The sequence below is a fragment of the Dromaius novaehollandiae genome, chromosome 1 (assembly GCF_036370855.1).
Source record: "Dromaius novaehollandiae isolate bDroNov1 chromosome 1, bDroNov1.hap1, whole genome shotgun sequence".
In the NCBI taxonomy this organism is placed as follows: Eukaryota; Metazoa; Chordata; class Aves; order Casuariiformes; family Dromaiidae; genus Dromaius; species Dromaius novaehollandiae.
The window spans coordinates 194127492-194145034 of NC_088098.1; the positions used below are offsets into that span (position 1 = coordinate 194127492).

A 17543-nucleotide genomic window follows, 5' to 3' on the forward strand; every position below is an offset into this window, starting at 1 on the left:
AAATTATTTAAAAGGAGGAAGAGAAAGGGAAAGGGAAAACCAGATAAAAAGAGCCAGATGTTCTTTCTTGGGTTCTCTTGTCAAAACTAAGGAGAGCTTCACCGGTGAACAGAAATACAATGCACTGGGATGTACACAGGGCAAGCTCCAGTTCTGTAATTCCTACATATATATTTAGATCACGAGCAACACTGAGCTCATAAATAAAAGGACTTAGAAAAACAGCAGCTCACAGCCACTGCTTTCAGTCTGGCGTACTAGTTCATCCCCATGTAAGTGAATACATCCTCTCACAGAACAGCATATAGCATGATTTATGTTATCATCTGTGTTATTAATATATAAGTTAACAAAAAAACTTAAATGCCTCACAGCTGAACATGAAAAGCATTCTAGAGAGGCAGTTCAGGATGAAGATAGACCTAAGTAAACTCTGTGCTGGCAGAAGTGAGAGGAACAAGGATGAAAGGCATATTTCCTTGCCTTTGCATTTTTTGTTGGTTGACTGTGCCATGCAGTAGGCTTAACTGACAGTTAACAAGACAGCAGACGTGGAGGAACTAAAGTCTATAATTCAAAACCAGAAAAATGCCTTTTTATAGATCTTTCTCAATATTTCACCTTTTCCTCTGCAAAACTGAAGGAAAACAGTGCTAATACTTCCCAAATGTAACACTGTAAACTCACTTGGGAATAAATAAAGTGGTTCACACTCAGGAATTCACCTCGGGGGAATTCCACTTATGAGAACTACTGTAAAAGGGCAGCACTGCTGTGAAGGCACTAACAGGCCTCATTTTAAGAATTACCACTTCCTTTAGAATAGAAAGCAAACAAGATAAAAATGTATCTTGGTGACACTACACAAATAATCCCTTTGCGGCCTCTGCTTTCTAACTGGGCTTTTTAGTGGAATTTGGGGGAACTGCTGGAAGCAGAGAACAGGAAGGGGAAAAAATAGATTTGGTCTTGGTTTTAAAGCTCTACCAGGATGTACTACTAATCTTTTGCCACAGCATTTATTACTTAGCTGAACATAGTATTTTCTTGTTAGTTTTCAAAATATATACCCAAATAAACATGAGGAACCAGATTCTCAGCTGGAGTAAATCAACAGACAGTCACTGAAGCCAAGCAAGCCACGCTGATTTATATCAGCTAAGGATCTTGCTTAAACTCTTCAGGCAACGGCGTAACCACATGCACTCTGAACTTTTTGTCTGCGATCTGATACAGAGCAGCAGAATTATTAACTCTTACAGTCCTACCACCAGAGAATGTAGTTGTTTATGAGACTGTGGGCAAACTAGGACTGTGGCATCTGCAAAACATGTTTCTCTTGCTGTTGCTTAGAGTAAAATAAGCTATCGTAGCTTTGGTAATAACCGAAGCCTCCTGTAATAAATATTTTTTATGTTCTTTAATAAATTGTCCTTTTACCCAACTCAACCTGGCACCTCTTCAGGTGGGTCTGTTTCGAAAATCTGGAGTGAAATCTCGAATCCAGGCCTTACGTCAGATGAATGAGAGCTCCCCGGAAAATGTCAGTTATGAAGACCAGTCAGCATATGACGTGGCAGACATGGTAAAGCAGTTTTTCAGGGACTTGCCAGAACCTCTCCTCACAAGTAAGCTAGGAGAGACCTTTCTACACATCTACCAGTGTAAGTTGAAAGACTTTTGTTGTTATAAATACTTATAAATTATTATATATTATATAGTAAAGTATTATAATACTTTTAAACAGGTTGTTAACACTGGGTTGTATTCTTTCTGTTCACCGCCAAGATATCTGAAAAGAACTTCTCTGCCCTCCGAGTCTTTAGCAGAGAGAACTTTAGAACTATCTGCAGGTCTGAGTGTCAAAATGCTGTGAATTTTAATGGAAAGACAGTATCCAAATCTTAAAAAGCTTTCCAAATATCAGTCTTTTCTGTTTAAAAAAAGCCAAGAGGACAGGCTGCCTATGCACATAAAAAGTGTAGAGAATCATATTTTTGTCAGATTTTGAGCTTGGAAAAGTGGTACTTGACCATGAGAATGTGCACCCGTATCATTCCCTGCTTTACTGGGACTTTTGATTATTTGTCTTTTCATTATAGTTCATAAAATGGACATGTAAGAAAGCAGCTGCCTTCATTTACTGAAGACTTCATATAAAGTCTTCAGCAAAGCCTGAGGCTCAAATGCACCAGAATGCTCAAAATCCATGTAAATCAGGAAATGACTGTGTATTTCTTGTCCAAACTGAGGGAGGAATAAACAATAAACAATGAGGAAAACACTGAAAAGCCAGAGGAATTAGAGTGTTCTTGAGAGTGTCCACTATGAAGACCAGTCAGCCAATGCTGTGGCGATACAGAAAAGCATACCCAGCCAGCCCTAAGCCAGCTAATTGGAAGCACTCAAGAGAAGTGCGTCTAGTCTTTTCAGCTGCAGAAGTTTCAGCCATTTTTAAATACTGTATAAGTCCAGTGTTAAAGAATCTAAGTTACTTCTGTGCCTCCATTTACCGTAAAAATGTTAGACCTAGTCCCTGGTGTATTTAACATCATCATGTCTCTAGGTGATAGAGAAGTGTTGGGATTCTGGTTTCACACAGAGGGGTGGCATCACAAATAAATTTCGTGGATTTGGTCATACAGGATGTCTTGGGACACTAGCGAACTGAAACAGTTGGTGCCCAGCCTTGGACCATCTCTTCCCCCTCTTCTTTCATGCCCACTGGTTGCAGGTCACACCTACCTACACATGCGTCAGTGAGCATGTTCAGGAATGCAACAGGAATTCTTGGTACTAATAAAATTGCAGTCACAGTAGTTTCCATAAATGAAGTGACCCAGGAGAAGCTTATCAGCTAGAAGGCCATATTGTATCTGCCCTTGGAAACAAATCAGGTTTAAGCTACTGCTTGATCAAAACTGGGAATGTCCTATCTCAGCATAGGAGTGACTGCAAGCAAACTATCCCCTTGCCAAAGAGACAGAAACAAGGCAGATCTCAGTGTTGTCAGGCCTGTAATCGGCAGGAATTCCCATTCTCGAGGCAGGAGCCTGGCATTAGGATTCACAACAGCCAGAAGGCTGAACAGTGAAACATTTCTACCAGCCAACAAAATAGGCTGTAAAGAGGGGCGTGGGCTGACTCTGTAACCTGACATGGAATGGCAGTAGGAAGTCTGAAGAACTCACTCTTTGGAGAAAAGAAGGTGCTAGGAAAGATTTTCTCGAACTGCGCAAGTGTTTTAAAGGATATCAGACAGACTATGTATGCTTCTATTTAAACCAGGCTAGCAAAAGGAAAAGATGGGCTTTCTAGACACTGGAGAACAAAATTTTGGATTAAAAACAGATAGCAGTGTTTTCTTCTATGTGACCAACAACAAACATATTTTTCTGTTTCAGACAGTACTGACAGAACCCCTCTCACAGAGCGAAAAATGTTGAAAATTGCTGGGATACCAATTCTATTTCATAATGTCTGCAATTAAATAAATCTGTAACTGGGAGTTTTTCACCACATTCATTCTGTTTAGCAGATTACTAATGTGAGGTTAGAAAGGATTTTCCTCTCAGCATATTGGCAAGGGATTTTTGATTTTCTGGGTGTCGCTGAACTTCTGATAGGATTTTGTTCATGTATCTGGAATGGCTTAATTTGTTATAACCCATGGGAATGGGGATGAGATGATTAGTGAGGTCCTCTATATGGGATAGCCTTGATGAAACTCCCTCCATTTCCCGAAAACCCTCAGTTGCCTAGTGTTTACCTATGGCTTGAAGGTCTGGCCGGTCTTCCTCTGTATGCATCAGACTTGCCAGCGCAAGAACACAGGTGAGGGAGCGCAGGGAGGGTATACGGGGAGAGAAGACACTTTACACATATTTATCAAAGACTTCTCTAGCTTCTCAGAAAGACCTCGCCTTTCCACTTGCAGATAAGTGGAAACATGGCATTGTGCTCTGTTTGTCTGATGTTTGAAAGCTTTTAAAATAAAGCGCTTGCACAAGCCTAACAGAAAGAGCTTAAAAGCTGGCCGTTCCCTGTACTGTAAATCTGTTTTTGTTGTTCTTTCGTTCGATTATATAGAGTGTGTGTAATACCTAGAGGAGGGCTCCTAATCTAAACTGAGAAAACTTATGGTAGTTTTAGAAATGAATCCATCTTAGATGCTATTTAAGCACATCCATTACTGATTTCATTAAATGCTTTTATGGGCTGGGACACAAGTGTTAGTATTTTCCCAAAACTTTCCTAAGACTTCTGAACTGTCTTCCCAGGGGACAAAAGAAACCTGAAAAGTAACATTCAAAGATATGAGTAGTGAGTATTGCTCTCACTTCATAAACTTGAAATGAAGTTCAGTCTTTTGCTTAGGAAACAGCCTTTCAAATGCATAAGGAACAGAGAAATGTCATAAACTTGGCTAGGCATGCTATACTTGATGGCAGAGCAAACACAACAGGGCTCCAGCATTCAGTTGGTCTCAGCCCCTTCATTTAGCTCTTTAAAAAGCCGTTCCCAAAGTGTGAATTTCTGGGTAACTTTAGCCTGCTCCGGGCTCCTTATCTGGTGTTACGGTTGACCCCACTGACAACCACGTGCCTTTCCTCAGACGTTCCCGCGGAGCAGCGGCTGCAGGCGGTGCAGGCAGCCGTCATGCTGATGGCAGACGAGAACCGGGAGGTCTTGCAGACACTGCTGTGCTTCCTCAGCGATGTCACCTCCGTGGAGGAGAACCAGATGACTCCCATGAACATCGCCGTTTGCCTGGCCCCTTCCCTCTTCCACCTTAATATAGTGAAGAAGGAAAGCTCCCCAAGGTAAGTCTCTTCCTAATGCTATAGATAGTCATATCCTTGCCTTAATACAAGAAGTTGCTTTCAGTGTTTCTAAAAGAGTAAAATTTTCTGCAGTGTCTGTTTCCCACTGCACATTACGAAGGGCATGGAGAGGGTAAAGCCGATACCACAGAGCCAAAAACACACTGGTACGTGCACAGAAGGCATTTTTGCGAGCCCCAGCAGGGTGTTTCTGTCTGCCTGTTATGAATATGCAAGTGCCTGCTTTTCGTACAAAGTTTCAGTGAGGCACAAGGGAGTTTTGTATAACCAGTGCTGGCTTCTAAAGGGCAAAGGCCTGACTTTGCTCTGGCTGAAGCTGAAGATTGGCTGTAGTGAAGAGAGAAAACGTTTTAAAGGATTTTAACATGTAGATTTTCAGTGAGTGGCACAAGGCGTAAAGCCATATCCTTGCAGAAGTCAGTAGGTGTTTCCAGGGAGCAAGCACAATGCTTATTGAGGGGGCATCAGACACAAGCAAGATAAGCGTGGGGCTGCAGATCAGGAAATCCCAATCCCCCTTTTGCCACTGAGTGTATTTATGTTTGGTCACTCTGTGTATTCTCCGCCTACATTCTGTCTCCTGGAGAGCTGAGTTCATGTCAGGCCATGGTAAGATGGGGTATAACATGGTAAGTATAGACTAAACAGGGCCTCTACCCTGCTAAACATTGCTGTCCCAGCTTCATGTCCCTTCTGACCTCTTTTCCCATCTTATTTGGAATATGCTCAGATTCATGTCCAATCTTACAGCCAGTGTCGGAGCAAGCACTTCAACCAGTAATGACATAAAACCCTGTGCATCATAGCTGTTAGAAGTCCACTCCAGAATGTACCACACATAATGCAGGACATATGTAATCTTTCCTGTTTTTGCCTTTGGCTCAACAATATTCTAGGTAAACATTTTTCTTTTAAAAAAGGCCCAACATAGTCTGAACAATCTTTGTTATAAATGAAAACTAAGGACAGACTATTCTCTCATGAACAGCCTGCCACTATGTTTGCTTTCATATTAAAAATATTCAGCTCTTTTTACCTGAAACACTGAATTCAATTACAGAGTGATACAGAAAAAATATGCAACAGGGAAACCAGATCAGAAGGACCTCAGTGAAAACCTGGCAGCTACTCAGGGACTTGCTCATATGATAATGGAATGCAACAAACTTTTTGAGGTGAGTGAGAGACTCAAACAGCATTATTCATGGACACATAATGCTGCATCCTTTGAAGTATTTATATTTATGCTTACATTTTCTGTCTTGTATTAGTTCAGAGATTGATGGTCCTTCACTTACTTGTAAACTTGTTCCATCTAAAGTTTATTTTTCTCAGTTCTTTATGACTGTTCCCTTCTAGCATTCAAAGATGCAACTATTAAAAATGCAAGGTAATTACTCTGTGGCAGCTTTCAACCCAAATTACAGGATTAGGAAATTTTACTCTAATTAAAATCAAAATCTGCTATTTTAATATTTAATTTTATTATATGCTTTTAGCACTTCAGTTAAAGCTAATCCATTTCAAAAAGGAAAGTTGACATATTTTATTTCTTTGTGTTGTGGAAGAAAGTTCAAATCACATAGGCGAGGAATCCTTCCTGGAGCTACTTTCACTGCAGGTGTAGGAGAGAGAATGCTCCTATCTCCCTTTCCCAGGAGCACAAGGCAACATCTTTGAGGGCTAGAGGAGTAGTCTATCAGTTACACAGATATTTTGACATACAGTTGATCAGCATCTTTGGCATACAGTTGATACTGTTCTGCATGAGTAGTGCTATGCTGACCCATTGACTATTTCAATATAGTATCTTGATTGCTCACCATGTATAATAAACAAAGATAGCAATAGGTATTTGCTTTCCAGATGATAGGCTCATTGTGATTTGGTACCAAAGGTCCCATCAGCCTAGTAAACATTGCCTTTAAGAAAGTTTCTCAGCAGGAGATTTTTCCTCTGTGCTTTACCTCCTTTCTTTGGAGCAGGTCCCACATGAGATGGTCACCCAGTCTCGAAACTCCTATGTTGATGCTGAAGTACATTCTCCCACCCTGGAAGAACTGGGGAAACAAGTGGATGAAGAAGGAGGGAACTATCAGATGTACCTTGAAAGTCTCGTGCAGACTCTCCAGAAAGAAGCAAAAGAGAAATTCAAAGGATGGGTCACATGTTCCAGTTTAGAGAACACAGAACTCGCCTACAAAAAGGTAATTTCAGGAGACATGGAAGAAGTAGTAAACAAACCAAAGGAAAATATAGCCTACCTATGGGACACATCATTGACTTATTATGTGGCTAAATGCATACCCTTTCATCTGCTGAAGCAGATAGCTTTTATTTAAGATCACTAAAAGTAGTTAATAAAAATGTAACATGATAGTGATTCAATTATGATGTTCCAGGGAAAGACATGCAGAAGCAAACTAAGGTCTCAAAAACTAGATCAAGTAAATGATAGAGGAAACAATGCAACCAAAGAGAGTGATGACAGTTAACAACAGATAATATTGCCTAAGTTCTCCAGCTGGGGCACAAGCAAAGTTTCTGACTGTATCCTCTTGTTTGTTACAGTTCACAGAACACTGTCAAAATGTAGGTATGAAAAGATCTTTTCAGGCTTTACATGGCCAAGCCAGCCATATGTCTGCTCTTATCCTTGATCTTCTTTTTCTTGCTCCAGGTGAATTTTTGATGACTGCAACCTTTATCAACATTTTTGAAATTGTCCCAGGCTTGGTCAGTTCTTCAGGGAAAGTCAGACCACTGTACCCAGGAGGAGGGTGTCATGGGGTCCCTGTGGACAGTGAGGAGTTCAGGGCTGCTGGAAATACTAAGGCAGAATGGAGACCTGCAAACCAGCAGTGGCTGCTGAGAGGATGGGGAGCAGGATGTGGGAGAGGGGTGGGAGGGAATAGGGCCGTGTGTTCATCTAGGGTCAAGGGCAGGTGAGGCTATAGAGTGGATTAGGAGCAGCTGAGGCTGTTCGGCAGGAGAACTGGAGAAATGAGAGCTCTGGGGAATAAAATAAATAAAATAATAAAATAAATAATACAATAATAAAATAAAATAAAATAAAATAAAATAAAATTTAAAATTAATTTAAAATTTAAGATGAGAGAGGTGGGAGCTGGGTTTCTGGGGAGATGATCCTGGGTCTATGAGATGTGTTGGAGGTTTCTGGGACACTAGAGTTCATATGTGAGGACCCCAGGATTGGGAGGGATTAGAAAAGCAAGACTTACAACATCTGGTGCTCACAAAGTAGTTTGTTTGCTGCCTCAGTTATGGCAACCCTAAAACCAGGCAGAAATGCTGTATCTATGGAATTTAGGACATTCATCTTGAACACACCCCAGCACTTGCAGTTCCCTTCATTACACACTGTGGAGGTGTAACAAGCAATAGGATCCATGAGCTAGTGAGATTTAGCAAGCAGTTTGTGTCTTTGTTCTTTAAAAGCTATTTTCCCAATACTACTCTTGCAGCTATTTTGATGAGGAAACATCTGTGTATCTGGCATAAAAGTGATTCATCATGTCTTCTGCTCCTCCATGTTCTGCCCTTCGACTAATTAACTGGCACAGCCAATCCTCAGTCCCAGCTAGCACATCAGATTGCCTGGGTTGCAGTCTCTCCACTCATCTGTTGTTACTTCACATATTCCTTACTACACTTAGGATCTTTGGACTTGAGACAGTGTCTGTCATACCAGAAATACTACAGCAGCTCCACTGACACTATGGGAACTAGTCCAAATTTATATTGGTGTGAGAGCAGAAGTAATATATCACTTCAGTTTTCCATCAAGGACTAGTACATGTATGTTTTTAGATAAAAAACAGCAGCAAATATAGCAATAATACTAATGAATAGCAGGGAAGTATGCATGCTCTTCAACTTCACTTCTTACACTGAAGTCAGGTGTCCGTTCCAAGATTTTGTCCTCAATTATCCTCCATGGACCATATGCTTGTAAATCATGAGGTTTTATTCTTTTTGTTGCTTTGCTTTAGGTTGGGGATGGGAACCCCCTAAGGCTTTGGAAAGCTTCCGTGGAAGTTGAAGCTCCCCCATCAGTTGTCCTGAACCGAGTGCTGAGAGAACGCCACATTTGGGACGAGGACTTCTTGCAGTGGAAGATTGTCGAGAGCCTGGACAAGCAGACAGAAGTTTACCAGTACGTTTTGAACAGCATGGCACCTCATCCCGTCCGAGATTTTGTTGTTCTAAGGTAAGCTAAAGGCACTTCTCCAGTATCTTAGCTTCCTACAGTGCGTATAAGAAAGATCTGTTCTTATCTCATTTCAGCCTTAGCATCCACATAATTGTACTTAGAGAACTCTACTTCTGGGCAGCAGTGTTTATTTCTCAAACTGAATTAAAACTGTACACCTAGAGCATGCTGACCTTTTCTCTGATGTAATTTGAGCAGCACATACTCCTGAGGCCATAAATATCATTTATTCCTTAGAACAGATGTCTGATAATAGCTGCTGTTCTCTTAGCTTTGTTTGTTGTCAAAACAGTGCAAATAGAACCCAATTGTTTTTTACCCTGCTTTTGCCATTCTCTGGGGAATGTTTGATGTTTAAGAGCCAAACGTTTAGTAGAGAAGATGGTGATACTTTTAAGCTGAGGTTGTTATGTGGTCACTATATAAGTCATTATATTAGATTTGCAGTCGAAGTATTTCTAGAACAAAGAATGCTAAATGCTTTTGCTAACGTAAAAATCCCTGTGGAAATGAAGAGAAAGAGGTATTAGATATCTATTCTGACTGTCTTCCAGGTGATGAGATCTCTCAAATAAATGTGCAGCTGTAGGTTGCCATTCCAGATTCAGCCCCAGCTCTGCCGCTGTCTACGAGCCCATACAGAACGGACAAATAAAACTCCTTTTTATGCACATCCTGCCTTTGAAACCCTGGCCTATTGCTTGCCAGGAGCAATAGTGGAGTTGCTGAAATATCTCACTCACAGTGGAGTCAATCCTGTAGTTATTTATTTCAGGATGGTTTTGTGCATTTCCATTCTTGGTCTCTGCTTTCTGTGATTGAAAAGATGTGCCAGACAAATAATAAGCAGTTTTGACAAAGGAAATAATCCAGTGAGTCAGAATTGTGTTAGAGGGAACAAAGATAGAAGGTAAAAGATGAGCCCAGTAAAATATAATAGTACATCCCTCTTATGAACTTCAGTTTTCTTTTACAGAATAATAACATGTAGACATTGATGGAATAAGAATTGTTGGAACTCTTGGGGAAGATTTTTTAAATATTTCTGCAAGCTTCGTATAATCTGAAAACACTAGTCCTCACATTACACTGTTTCCTTTGCCTGCCCACAGTATACTGGGCTAAATTAATTTATTTTATAATCAATTTCTCATATAATATTATTGATTTACACCAGTGATATATTTGGCCCTCTGCATAGCACCAAGAAGATTTTCTGGGAGCAATGGGAGGGTTCTGATGACCATAATTCTGCCTTCTTATTTGGCACTTAATTCACTATTAGGTTTCATGGTATTTTATGTTCTTTAAAGACCTGCTGTGCAATCACATCAGTTAAAGAAAAATCTTGCCATCAGGTTCTCATTCTTTCCACCAACCCAAGCAAAATGGCCCCCAAGGACTGAAATAGATGTCATAAAACAGAATCCTGGTGGGTTTTTAAGGGCTGAAAACAGCCATCAGGCAAATCTGTCAGTTCCTGTTGTTTCTCTCTCTTAATTTATATCATTAAGTCTAGAGCAAGGTTAGCCAGTGATATCGCAGTCAATTTGATACGTTGTGATTGGTGGGAACTGAACAGTGAAATTATTATTCACCTCTGGGGATATGAATAAATATATTTTAACAGACGACAATTTTCCCCTCCCGGTCTAACTGTTGGCTGTGAAAGAATGCACTCCCCGTTGTTCTTTCTTCTAAACAGACCATCAGAGCAATGAGACTGAAATCCCTTGAGGAGACTGGAGGGGTGAGAGGACAGGGGGGGCCCTGTTTCATCTGCCTAGGACCTGGAGCAGTTCGCAGCTGCCCTGCGTGTGCATCACTTTTCATGAAAGATCCCTCTAGCGTTTAATGTTAAGTACTATAGCATCACTGTGAGTTGGGGTGTCATGCCCATTTTTACTACTGTGTGATATTTAGAGAAGTAAAGTGACTGGCCTAAATCTGTATAACCAGGATTAGGAATTCTAAGTCTGCTGCAGTCTCTGATAGTTTTCCACTTCAGAAATGACCCAAGTAATTGCCACCTAGGTACCAAAATGATATCACAGCAAAGCAGAGAAGATGGTCACTGGGCAGTTAGTGGTTCAGCAGTTCACAGTATATCTGAGGTGTGATTTCCTACCAGCCTTTAAACTCACTGTCCATGTGTTTTGTCTCTGGAGATAGCTCATTGTTTTTATTAATGCACATACACATGTAAAACATTCTGAAATTCGTGTCATTCTGTATGTTCTTGAATAGCAGCTGTACACAAGTAATAGCTGCAACCCAGAATTTCATATCCAAAATACAGAATTTTAAAATATCTGCTGAAGTCCAAATTTCAACAGTCCTTGAAAGCAGCTTACCTGCCAAACATGATACCTTCCAAAGTAGCAGAGTCGCTATGTCATGCAGTCTGCAGAAAGATGATACACCATCATCTTACAGTGAGAATTTATCATAGATTATCCTGTGAGATTTAAGCCGAATGTTATGCCCAGTAGCTTGCCAAACAGGAAACATGCCACGCACTACAAATTTAAGGCAGACAAGAAAATGTGAGGCACTAGAATATGTAGAAAATGCTAGTAGAACAAGAAAAAAATGTTGGTTGTAGCTCTTTTGGACCTAGTAAAAAACTTCTGCAGGATGTCAAGAGAGACTAGAAACTTGGGATAGGAAAAAAATGAAATGACCGACGGTGCTCAAAATAAAAATATATCTTAACAGGCCAGTCCAAAACCTGACTGCTTGTGAAAAGAAAAACATTGGTAAGAAGAAAACAATTATATGTCACTGGCTAACTGACAAATATGGTGACATGCTCATGAAATTTCAGATATAGTACTCATTCCTAAGTAAAGCTACCTTAATAGTTGTGTAATGCTGGTGAGAGAAAATGTGGTTCTGTGCTCCAGAAAATTCCTCTCTTCCTCCTCTAAGAGAAAAAAAGCCATAAAACATGCCTCCTGAAGCATAAGAGACAGAAAAGCCCATGATTATGTTAGAATGAACTGCAAAAGCCTGTGGGTTCTTGCTAGGTGGAGTTTGAAAGGAGGAGACCCTTTCTGAACAGTGGCCTCTTCTAGCATTTCGGTGAGGAGTGAAACAGATGGACAACCAATGGCTTTGTGGGTGCCTGGCTGACCAGTCCTTGTAGGACAGCTGGCAAGGAAGCTGGTTCAAATATTTGCTTTATAGCAAACCAAAGCCCACCTTAAGAAAGCAAGCCTCAACTACACTATCAGCCATCTGAAGAGACTGTCAGCAGCTGTGTCAGTGGATATTAGCAGTAGAACGTCCTATTAAAATGTGCTGCAATTATACTTGTCATCACCAAGAGTATTGTATGCTCATACTGTTGATTAAAAAAATGCTTGTCATGAAAGGACACTATATTTTTTTTAATTTGAATGCCCTTGGAACATGTTTTGGGAGTTTCAGGAGTCAGTGTTGGTAGTAATGAGGCTTTTTGCTGTGCTAAACTTTATTTACTGTTCTGTTACATTCTCCATAGCTGTAATGCAACATTTCAGCCCTTGCTGGATGGCTAGCACTCCCTTTATGTCCTCTCCAAACTTTCCGGAAATGGGCCATTTCCTACCCAAAAGGCTTACAATGTTGTTGGAGTGGTGCTGTATTCCAGCCACTACTGCACTGCATGTCCTACGATATCCCAGGCCTCCACTGACTGAACTTGTTTGGAAACAGAGTTAATTAATATTTAGCAGGTCAGATGCATGGGCAGATTGCTTGCTTGTCTGGCTGCAGAAGGCTGCATCATGTCCTGTAATGCAGGGGGGTTACAAAGTGGCTGAGAGGGAGAAGGAAGACTTCTCCGCCTGTAGCCAGCAGCACAGCAGATGAGCGGCCCTTCCACGTAATGGTCGGATCTCCAGCTGCGGGCGGGGGGGGGGGGAGGGGAGCAGGGCGGCGGCAGCACCAGAATCAGGTGGTTTTGGGGTGGAATCCTCAACTCTCATTCAGGAAAACAATGTACATAGCAAGATCTTTCCCTGAGTCACTTCTGAAGGTCTGAGCTCCCAGGGCTGTTCTGGGTGTGGACTTATCCCTCGCCATATGAGTGTCATCACCTCTGAGCACTTCTCAAAATGCTGTGGTACCGACTGTTAAGGTTAATACATTTACAGGAGGGAGTCTAGCTCTGAGAACTGAGCTTGATAAGTTTCTGTGGCCTGTTTTGAGCAATAGTCCCAACTGCTTTGAGACACAAGACTCCTCCAGGGCCTCCTAGGACTGTCCAGGGACATCACAGGCAACAACTCCATAGAAAAAAATCAGTTAATTTCCCTCTGAAAACCACTAGCTTTCCTGCCCTCTCTATTTCTTATGGAGGGCTGTTCCCGGGTTTCATGGCTATATACCTCTCACAGTTGGCAGCCTACGGTCTTGTCCAGTCTATACCATGGTCTTGTGCCAACACTATTTTAATTTTAGTAAGTCCCTTCTCCCACTCTTGTCTTTTCCCCTGCTTGTATTTACAGGTAATATTCTTTCATCAGCCATCTGACACGTGGCTTTCCAGCCTTACAGTGATAAGCAGACAAACAAACAGCAACTTTGATTCGGGTTCTTTGTTATTCAAATACTCAAAAAGGTCTAGTTATTAAAGTGATTCTATCTTCAATGTGTCACTGCAGGACATGGAGGACCGATTTGCCAAAGGGGATGTGTATGCTGGTGGCCATCTCTGTGGAGCACGAGGAGGCCCCTCTCATGGGAGGTGTGCGAGCCATCGTGATGGACTCCCAGTACCTAATCGAGCCGTGTGGCTCAGGAAAAGCCAGGCTGACCCATATCTGCAGAATTGACCTAAAGTAAGTGTCCCACCTGCAGAAAGCAGATGCCCATTCACCAGGGCAAAAATCTCCAGCTCAGGGAAGGGAGGTGTCGGGAGCAGAAGACACACTTAATGTAGCTTTGCTGTTTTGTAGGGGGAATTTCTGCAGTCTTTTCTATCCACCAAGCTCATTTCTCTATTCAGCGGCCACCACTGTTAAGATGATGTGGTCACAGAAATAAAATCTGGTTATTTGATTTCTGCAAAGGCGAACCTCAGAGTATGCTTACAATGCCAAGTATTCCAAGTTCTCAACACCGCCATGGGCAGGAAGGGATAGGAGGCATGGCAGGCGCATTCCTGTGGAGCATATTTCTGGGATATTTGGGTTTCTCAACAATCGTGTCCTTTCATTTCTTCAGAGGACATTCCCCAGAGTGGTACAACAAAGGCTTTGGACATCTGTGTGCAGCAGAAGTTGCCAGGATCAGAAACTCGTTTCAGCCTCTGATTGCCGAGGGACCAGAAACGAAAATCTGAGGAAGCGTTCCTGGAAGTGTGTGAGCATAAATCAGGGTATGGCAGAGTAGAAGGACTGAAAGCAAAGACCTTATTTAAGTTACTTGCAATAGAAATATGACTAGAACTGGTCTGAACAAAGGTGAAACAGGAATTTTATAGGAAAGTTCTTTTATTCTGGAGACTTCACCTCCCCCACCACAGCCTTTCCGCATTAATTTCAATTATTGAAGTAAACATTTTTTTCAAAGAGATGTTATCGTTATTACTTTAAAATTAGACTATTACCATTACTTGTGTGTTACATAACTCTGGTATTTAAAGGCTTCTAAGAAGCATATTTTAATTGTAAATATTATGTACAGTATGTATATATTATATCTATATTATATCTATATATATATGTATATGTATAAATTAATTATTTTGTATATAACTCAGTACTTTGTAGAAGAAATCACCTGCATCAGTTGGACTTAAATGAATCCGTCACTTGTTTCTTAGTGTGACACTGCTACATAAGCTGTGTTTGCTATTATCACAGGGCTACCAGACATAATCCATGTGATAACAGAAACACCTGTTTTTAAATTTGCTATGTGTTTGTGCATGCTACAAGGAGGTACCTGGAAATAGATGTAGGAAGAATTAAAAGAACTAAGAAGGAGGGAGGTTATTGCATGTTTAAAAATGATGAGGAATGGATCAGTATCACCAAATAAAATAAATGGAAATGTAACTGAGGTAGACATTTGGAAGGCCATTTATATTCAGCTGCAGAAGGTTTGTGACTGTTAGTAAAAGGTGATGAAAACTTACCTATTGCCTTAATTAATGATATATTTGCCAACTAGAGAACCTCACTGTTTGCAGTGTTCAAAGTAACTGCTCATTCTTAGCAAATACAAGATAACGCTGTGTGTCCTGAGGTGACCTCGGGTGACCTCCCTGTCTGAAGTCAAACTGGTAAGTTATTAAGCTGTAAATCTTTTGTTTCGCATTTTGTCCAGTAAGTGCTTCTGTGTTGTGCTTTCCTTCTTCCGTAGAGATGGCTAATTATTAAGAAACTCTAAAGCAGATTTTCCACATCCAGTGACCACAAAGATGTGCAGATAACACCATGCCTTTTTATACTCTTGCTATGAAATTAACTAAACTTTTTAAAGCTTTTAAACACATCTCAGAGATTTAAAATATTAAATGCAGACTATGCTTGGGAAGATCACTTTTATAATAACAGCAAGCATTTTCATGTTATATTGCACTGATCTGCATGATCCTGCCTCTGATGGCATTGGTGGGAGTGGGATCAGCCCTGACTATGAGGAGTAAGAGCCATTTAAGCCCATTATATCATTTCGTTTTCAGGGACCTATTATTTGCTAATGGAAGAATGCTTTAAAAGTAATAATAATAACTTGTTGACGTTACCTTTGAGACAGGGTTCCGTTTTGTTTTTAACTAACCTAAGACCAAAAATGAAATTATGAGTCAGTAAGAACGTACAAGTCTGTTAATACTGTTCTTTGTTAATCGCATTTGTTCACTCTGACATTATTTATTGCTGCATAAACCAGCTGAGTCACTCACAGCCAGTGTTTTAGTTCAATCCTTCCAGCAAAACCCACTGAGATTTAGGATGAGGTCAGTTAAGGGAGAGGCCTTTCCTACGTGAAACTGCAGAGTTTTGTGCCCTCGTTGGTGTGAGGGTGCGGGGTGTGAGAGCTGGCACGGGACCCTGCGCCGCAGAAACCCTGCCCGGAGGAGCGGGGGGCCCGCAGGAGCTGGCACGGGACCTGGGAAGGATCCCCAGCGCTGTCCTGCCCCGGAGCAGCAGGACCCTGGGAAGTCCCTGTCTCCTCTCCCCTGTGAGCTGTCTCTCTCTCTCACTCCGTCTCGCCCGTGTTTTGCTGTTTGACTCGTAGGATGAGGGAGGTTGGGTGCCTGTGAGCTCATGTTGTGTTGCAGCCAGCAATGTGCAAGCAGTGCATGTTTTTAAGTATTAGCAATGGGTGAGCATTGGTGTACCTGCACGCCCAGAAGGTGCTCCCCAGGTGGCACGGCCGCCAGTGTCCTAACGCTAACGGCCAGCCAGGCCCTGGGCATCCGCGCTGCCCACCTCGGGGAGGATTCGAGGGGCAGGAGCTGGAGGGGCCAGGGCAGCAGCGCTCTGCTGCGGGCTGCCAGCGCCCCACGAGCTCCAGAAACCAGCACCTCCTCCCCTCGGCGCCCGTAGCCATGGCAGCAGGTTTCACTCGGAAAAAGGATGAGCAGGCTGTTTCCCAAAACATGAGCAATTAGAGCCCTTCTGCTACGTTAGTTCGCATAAATGAATACAATAGTGCCTCCGGATTAATGGACACAGCATTTCAGACACTGGAAACAGCAGTTGCCTGACGCTAAATAATTTCTTAAAGAAATGAAGGGAAAACCTGGGCAGTGTTTTATCCTGGCTGACTCAGCTGGAAGGGACCCTGTGCCACCTGCCGTGGTTAGCAAGGTAGCTTTGCCCTCCTAATGTAGCCGAGTCTTTGTCATGTACTTCCAGCAGCTCTAAACCGTGTACCAATGAAATATGTTTCCTTTAAAATGTACCTTATGCCATGCCTACCATTCAGCTACCACAGTATTTTGTATTGTTACGTTGCCATTGAGAATGCATTATGATACTTACATTTTTAAATGTTATACTCATATCGATACCTCATATTTTTACCTCATCTGTTGGTATCACTCATTAGTTGTAAATAAATAATTGCAGAGTTGAATAAATTTACATACACGAAAGAAGCACGTTTCCTTTATGTGTTCTTTTCATCTGTTAGCACAAGAAACAAACACGGTACATTAGAGCCCTTGGTTTTTTTATTACAACCTGCTGTATGCCAAGCTGTTCTGATATGGGACTTTTTAAAAAAATAACTTAGGCTTGAAATGATGTATCATTGTCTATTAGGCTTATCCTATATTGTCCCTAAGTATACAAGAGCTTCTTGGCAAATACATGTGAGGAATATATTTTCTAAAGAAGCCAGTAAGTTAGGATGGCCCACTTGAGAAAGGTAAACTCAGGCCTTCAGCAGTATTTAGGCACCTGACTCCCGCTAAATTCATCCTTGTTTCTGCATCTACATTCTTGTCAATAATACAAGTCTAG

General features: G+C 41.5%; 1 protein-coding gene across 6 annotated transcripts in view; it reads left to right on the forward strand.

Moving 5' to 3' along the window:
• Positions 1 to 17176, forward strand: part of STARD13 (StAR related lipid transfer domain containing 13) — a 305503-nt gene extending 288327 nt beyond the window's left edge. For all 6 annotated transcript variants that reach the window (XM_064504938.1, XM_064504940.1, XM_064504939.1 and 3 more), the window contains 7 exons: positions 1466 to 1664; positions 4616 to 4823; positions 5905 to 6019; positions 6830 to 7051; positions 8858 to 9075; positions 13728 to 13904; positions 14290 to 17176. In XM_064504938.1, coding sequence (XP_064361008.1) covers positions 1466 to 1664; positions 4616 to 4823; positions 5905 to 6019; positions 6830 to 7051; positions 8858 to 9075; positions 13728 to 13904; positions 14290 to 14407 — 1257 coding nt within the window. In that variant the 3' untranslated portion in view covers positions 14408 to 17176. The remainder of the gene's footprint in view (positions 1 to 1465; positions 1665 to 4615; positions 4824 to 5904; positions 6020 to 6829; positions 7052 to 8857; positions 9076 to 13727; positions 13905 to 14289) is intronic.
• Positions 17177 to 17543: the final 367 nt, after the last annotated feature.